At 42.5% G+C, this 7020-nt stretch overlaps 1 protein-coding gene across 1 annotated transcript; it reads left to right on the top strand.

Moving 5' to 3' along the window:
* LOC123105838 (UDP-galactose/UDP-glucose transporter 5) lies at positions 1-6296 on the top strand (the record flags this gene model as incomplete). Its single annotated transcript, XM_044528000.1, is given in 11 exon segments — positions 1-179; positions 1081-1194; positions 1269-1361; positions 1440-1505; positions 2102-2200; positions 4154-4233; positions 4736-4848; positions 5050-5138; positions 5454-5540; positions 5628-5696; positions 5784-6296. Coding segments are annotated over 11 exon segments (1053 nt in total). The 3' UTR covers positions 5898-6296.
* Between the last annotated feature and the right edge of the window lie 724 nt (positions 6297-7020).

Raw genomic sequence — 7020 nt, forward strand, 5'->3', positions numbered from 1 at the left:
GATCGCCCGAGCTAGCTAGCCAGGGCCCCTCCCCGATCTGCTCGTTGGCCATGGCGGACGAGCCGGCGCTGCCGGTGGCGGCGGGGAGGGACAAGGACGAGCGCCGCCGCTTGATAGGCAGGTGCGCGCTCGCCGTCGTCGGCATCATGAGCACCCTCCTCGTCTACGGCGTCCTCCAGGTCCGCCGCCTCACCGCCCGCTTCCCCCCTCTCCTCTGTTCGGGTCACTCCTGCCCAGGCTTTTCGCACCGAGGAGTGTGCCGCCGGGTGCAGTGATAGCGGGGGATTAGTAGCGATCTGTTCGTGTTTGTTTATTCCTCCCTCCGGCGAAATTCACGGTTCGAAATGGTGAGATTGCATTTGCTTCGGGAGTTAGCTGGCCAGTATAGCATGTACGGTGTGATTTCATTCAAAGGCTTCAGATTGAAAATGGAACTGCACAAATTGTACCGAACGATTGGGTGGTACTGGTATTGGTGAATGGCTAGTACTGTCAGTTCATTTTGCGAAGCATGCCTAGCTTGTATTCCATGGAAAATATCAGTGCTCTGTTCAGATAGGGATGGTGTTATGTACATGACCTAAAAAGTTCAGTTTTGACAGTAAAAGGAGAGTTTGGAGTATTCTTCCTTTCACTCCTTCAAGCATCTTTTGTTTCATTTCTCAGATCCAGATAAAAGAATATTCTCCATGATCATGTAGTTGTTAAAACACAGAGAATCCAGATAAAAGAATGTTCTCCATGGTCAGCTTGTTCCATGATAGTTCTTCTTAGTAATTTAGTTTGAACACATGTATTTATGGTTCCGTTCGCTGTTCAGACCGGATGCTGTGCAGCATGAACAGTTCAGGGCTGCCAAACTGGATAGTGTGGTTGAACTAAATCACGTCCTGTTACTTTGGGAATGGTGTATGTATTCACACGTCTGAACTCTGAACCCTTTGATGTGCGAGTACCACATCTCTTTGTTACTGTCAGTTACCTGTTCCTTAGCTTGCTTGAAACAAACTCATTTCTGCTTTACATGGCGTTGAATGGGCATAAAACACTAAATGGAGGGTTCTGGTCAATTTTATGCAGGAAAAACTCATGAGAGTTCCCTATGGAGCAGAGAAGGAGTTCTTCAGATACTCACTATTTCTTGTTTTCTGTAACCGTATCACCACATCCATGGTGTCTGCACTCGTGTTACTGGTATGGATCTTCCTATATCGCCTGTTCTACTTTTCTGAACCTGCCAGACTCCTAAATCGTGTATATTTATGCAGTCGAGTAAGAAGTCCACGGACCCAGTGGCTCCAATCCAGAAATACTGTGTTGTCTCCTTCTCAAACATACTAACCACAACTTGCCAGTACGAGGTTATGTATTAGTTTTGTATATCTGCTGTTGTTGGCTCCTATTGCTTCTGTACATAATACATGATGTGATTGTTTCAGGCCCTCAAGTATGTGAGTTTCCCTGTCCAGACACTTGCCAAATGTGCAAAGATGATTCCTGTTATGGTAATATCTTTTGTACTGTGACCTGTGAGCTAGCCTGATTTTCATAAGAGTATAGATGTCTCCTTTTCTTCCAAGTTAATAAACAGTGATCGGTGTATGGAACTTGTACATAGGCTAATTTGGTGCTATTGTTAAACTGAACCTATGTGAATAAAGTGGCTATCAAAGTTGGAAAAATAGTTTATAAGTTGCGTGTGAAAATTACTGTGCAAGATGATTCTGAGACTCCCAGTTCATCTGATACTACTATTTGGCTACTTTCATTCATCTCTCAGCCACTCCCTCCGTTTCTAAATGTAAGACTTTATAGAGATTTCAATATGAACTACATATGGATGTATATAGACATACTTTAGAGTGTAGATTCACTCATTTTGCTCCGTATGTAGTCCATATTGAAATCTCTAAACAGACTTATATTTAGGAACGGAGGGAGTAGATACTAAAGCATAGAAAATCAGGATTGCATATCAATCACCTTGAGTTTATATGTCTGGACGTGCTTTATTTTTTTGTTCCACAATTTATGTATTTTTATTTCATTTCCTGGATATCAAGCCTTGTTATGACCATTCTTTGATTTGATTGATTTGTAGATTTGGGGCACGATAATTATGAAAAAGAAGTATGGTGGAAAAGATTACTTCTTTGCAGTCATTGTGACCATGGGCTGCTCATTGTTCATTCTATACCCGGTAATCCAAATATCCCAACTCATTTCTCTGTATTGTTGAGCACCACATAGTTGCATGTTGCTTTATTCTCTAGTTGTCCATGTCTGGAAAATGTCATTGAGACTGGAGAATATAGAAATTTCATTTAACAACCAATACTGCATCTGCCATCTGCACACCACATTACCAATTTGGTAGTAATGATATATATGCTATAGGATTGAATTCAAAGAAGGATGGAGATTGGCTTGAAATATACCCCTATAAACTATCTTTTACCACTTCAATACAACCAATACTGAATGAAGTTTCACACAACAAGGGGGTACAAGCGGTAAAAGGTTCTAGAAAGAGGAGAAGGGGATACAATGAAGAAGAGGTCCAGGGAGGAAGGACTCAGGCACCGGGTTCTTCTGGCTCACCATCTCTCGATTGATGCCCTTATTTCTTGCCCTCCACCAGCTTAAATAGAGTTGCCTACCTTCATCTGGATCAGCACCATGGGCTTCTAGCCCCCTTGTCACTGCAGCCCATACAACTCTAGTGTTCAGATCACAGTAACTGAAGGATTAGCAACTCATGTGTTGTAATAAAGAAATCCATAGCATGTCCGTGTCATATTTGTACGTAAGGCCAACACTTCCCTGGCTTCCCACTTGCAAGCAGTTCACGAGAAAAACACATCATCTCTGCAAGAGCTTGTGAATTAATTCCAGCACCAGAGCTAGTTTTATGCAGGTCAAAATCGATAGCATTAGCAGCAAACACCTTCATGTTGTTTCCTCAAAGATTGCATCCCTTGCATACCCTGAAGTGGCGACCATGGCTCCTTAATGCACTCTTCTGAGACCGCCCTTGCTGTTTACAAGTACTGTTGGCGAATCCAAGCAGAGGAATACAAACCTCTAGGATCCCATTGCCTCTCTGAATGGAAACCAGTGGTAGCTCACAGTCGTGTAATTAACAACAGACCTGAATTCCGCCTTGTACCCATCACAACTTCTATCATCTCCAAGAGTGAGTACATGACCAAGTTTGAAGTGAATGATCATCATTGAGCCGCTGGACATGTTGCTTCTCCACAGTCATTAGATTTGGCGGTGACGGTAGTGAGAACCCTTATTGGGAATAGCCTAATGGACATAGCTGTATCCAGCTTGATGATGTTGATGACACTGATGGCACCGTTGTTGTCGAGCAGACCGCTTAACAGAGGTTGTGTGCGTACCAGACAGGGTTAGTAGCAAGGAAGATTACAGGTTTCCCAACTTGCAGTTACAGCCCAGCCTGAACTTCGGTACAAGAACTCCCTTGGTGATGGTGGTGTGGTGCTAATGCTGGTCATGTTAGAGGTGTGGAAGGGTGTTTAGATGGCTCTCATTGCATATGATGCAATCCCACTTCAATAGGTTCCTCTGGTTCACCTATGTCTTGACTGATGTGTCTGTTGCTTTCCCTCCACTAGTGTAAGTAGAATTGTGCGCCTTCACCTGTTTCAGCGGTATGGGTTTCGAGCCCCTTGTTGTTGTAGCTCATACAGCCAGATCCAGTGGCCCATACAGTTCACGGCACTATGTTAGGCAACATATTCTGTTACGGGGTTTTGGAAGCTGATAATAACGGCGTGTTTGGTTTTAGCCTAAGCTTGTCTTGCCAAATATTTGGCTAGCCAAAATTCTGGTCAAGGTTTTGCTAGCCAATGATTTGGCCAACTTTGTCAAGAAAGCTGAACTAGGGTGTGTAAAGAAGCATTGGCATGCCAAATTTTTTCCATGATTTCATACAAAAACCAAGTTTTTTTTCATGACCAAAATATTGGCAGGGTAACTTTTGGCCACAATCCGAACATACCCTATTTACTTCATTTGGTAATTAGCCAATGCACCTGTGATATCCTTTGTATTTTGGAATGGTGCCTGAATCATATGGCGTGCCTGAAGTGATATCCTTTTCTTTCTGATCTCATGGATGCAGGCATCAATGGATGTTAGTCCACTTAATAAAGGCAGAGAAAGTACTGTTTGGGGTGTTTCGCTCATGCTTGGTTATCTTGGGTACAACTTCTTCTCTTCTTCTACTTAATTTTCTGCTTAGAAAGTAAGCAATAATATTTGAGTTCATGATATAATGTAATGGTAGCTCAGTTTTGTGAATTTTGTTGATTTCACAGCTCTATTTGACATGTAAGTCTGTTTTCAGTTACTACCATGTTATTTTTTTATTGTATTAAGTAGCATTAGCTAGAACTATGCATACGAAATGCATGTATTGCTATGACTCATTGAGTATCTAAACTGCTGAGGAGATGGTGGTATTATAATTTTGGAGGTTGTTGCAGCTTTAGATTGGATGTAATCTAGTAAATTTCTAAAACATGAAAGTAGACAAGATCAACTTACTTTTTACAATTTCCCACTGGTCACTACTGTAGGGTGTGAGTGTGGGTGCAGTGGCGCACTATTCGCTTACAAGGTTTATTGCTTTCTTTCTTTGGACCAGTTTTCTTTCGCACCCTGGTTGTTATCTAACATGATCCTCCTTCTCTTGGATTTCTAGATTTGATGGTTTCACAAGCACCTTCCAAGACAAACTCTTCAAAGGGTATGAGATGGAAATTCACAACCAAATATTCTACACGACAATGTGCTCTTGTGTTATTAGCTTGAGTGGTAATTGCTTACTCAATGATTACTTGTGTCATCTTTTGATTATGTACCAAATCTGTTGCTATCAAAGTTTCTATTACTGGAGATTCTATCGAAGTTTTGCGTTAATCTGTTGCACCTAGTCTGTTACACCTACACTGTACAATACACTATTAACAGTTGCAATGAATAATTTATTTTTTTGTTATTTTTTTCCTTTCACAGGGCTTATTCTCCAGAATCATCTTCTTCCAGCTGTGGACTTTATGGTTCGTCATCCAGATTGCTTCTATGACGTCCTAATCCTATCCACTGTAAGACTTACCTTTTAACTCTTTAATCAAAATGCAATGTGCTTGTTCCTTTTTTTTACCCGAAGCACATCAATACAAGTCTGATGGATATTGGTGGAGGGAGAGAAAATCGCATTTTAGGAAATGAAAATAAACCGACATAAATATTGTGCGACTTCCTGTCTAGCACAATGTGAAATCTTGGACAAGTTGCAGTTGTAGCTATCTCAAATTACGCCCTCCTATGACCACAAATTGAAGCTGCACCATAAATGTTTGAATGGTAGATCCAAGATATCTTTTGGCCATGTGATTTAAACAACTTGTTCTCCCCAGGTTGCAACAGCTAGCCAGTTCTTCATATCCTACACTATCCGGACATTCGGGGCTCTCACATTCGCTACCATCATGACAACCAGACAGGTGGATATAGTTCTCACCAGTATCGAATGTTTGCACTTAAATCATTTTGACTGTTTCCTCACCGCAATTCAACTTGTGTTTCCGCAGTTGGTGAGCATACTACTGTCCTGCGTCTGGTTCGTGCATCCCCTTAGCTGGATGCAGTGGGTTGGAGCTGTAAGTTATCTATCACTGTCTCATCACTCGACTCATAACATTTTGTGTCTTTGTTGCAATTAAAAACGACACTCCATGCTATACCAGGCCATTGTATTCGGAGCCCTGTACGCCAAAACCTTCTCAAGAAACAAATCGCAGAAGGCCGCGGTCGCGAGCTCATCGTCGCAGGGTTCTGTGCCAAATGCTGCTAACAGTTGACCAGAAGAAATAACAAATAGGAACACGGAAGGTTTGATCCACTTGTCACTTTGCTGTACTGGATGAAAATTTCCATGTCGGAGGCGAGTGACAGGCATCCTAACAAATTGACTGAGAGAACAGATTGTAGAGTCATGCCTTGGCTCCGAATCATCAACCTGGGGAGCTCTGAAAGGCTTAGCTGAAGGCCCATTAGTTTGTTGATGCACAAGAGTGATCGGGGCTGCCGACATTTTTCTCTGAGGCCGTTCGCTGTTAGCTACAGTAACACAATGTTGTGATGTAAACTGTAAACCTGACGATTTACTCCATAGATAGAAAAAGTCTTTCCACCCATAAGAGGGAGGAAAGGCTGAGATTTTTGTGCGTGCAGCGCGTTACCTTGCACTGAATTTTTCATGGCTGATGGTGTGGTGTAGAGTTGATCGTGCCATAGGACCGAGCGAATCACGTTCGCGAGATAATTGTGATTTTTCGTTTCATGGAGACTATATACATGCATGAATGGGCGTTAGCCATATAGAGCGCTTCAAAGAGAAGCATAGCTTGCGTGCATGTGAAGTGAAATTAAGCAGATTGATCGATCGATCGACCGACCTCACATGGTTTTGATGTCACAATACCACGGTATCGTTTAAATCTTGGTATCACTTGATATATGTTAAACCACCTTTGTAACTCGAGCAAAGTTTGATAACAAATTGTCGTTTAACATTAGGATCATAGTGAAAACTTTCGATCGAGCTCTGGAATGCTCAGGTTTTCCAGCATGTCATACGTTTTAATCGCGGGGCACTCAATGTTGTAGCCTCTTAGTTTTAGGTCTTAGTGAGACAAGACCTCTTTGAGCAGTGAGCACCTACATATACTTTGCTTTCTTAATTAGTGTAAAACAGAGTGGACAACTTGTGCGCAATCGTCAGGCGATGTGCATGCCATGTGAAATTTGAAACTTTTGTCACACAAACTAGGTCAGTTGATCTTTGCCTCTTTCGTCATCACACTAGTAGAAAAGGGGGCATTGGTCCAGGCCGGGTCAGCCCATTAGTCCCGGTTCAACCCAGAACCGGGACCAATGGGGGCATTGGACCCGGTTCATGAGCCCCGGGGGCCGGCCGGGCCA

Source organism: Triticum aestivum, chromosome 1B, assembly GCF_018294505.1.
Source record: "Triticum aestivum cultivar Chinese Spring chromosome 1B, IWGSC CS RefSeq v2.1, whole genome shotgun sequence".
Lineage (NCBI taxonomy): Eukaryota > Viridiplantae > Streptophyta > Magnoliopsida > Poales > Poaceae > Triticum > Triticum aestivum.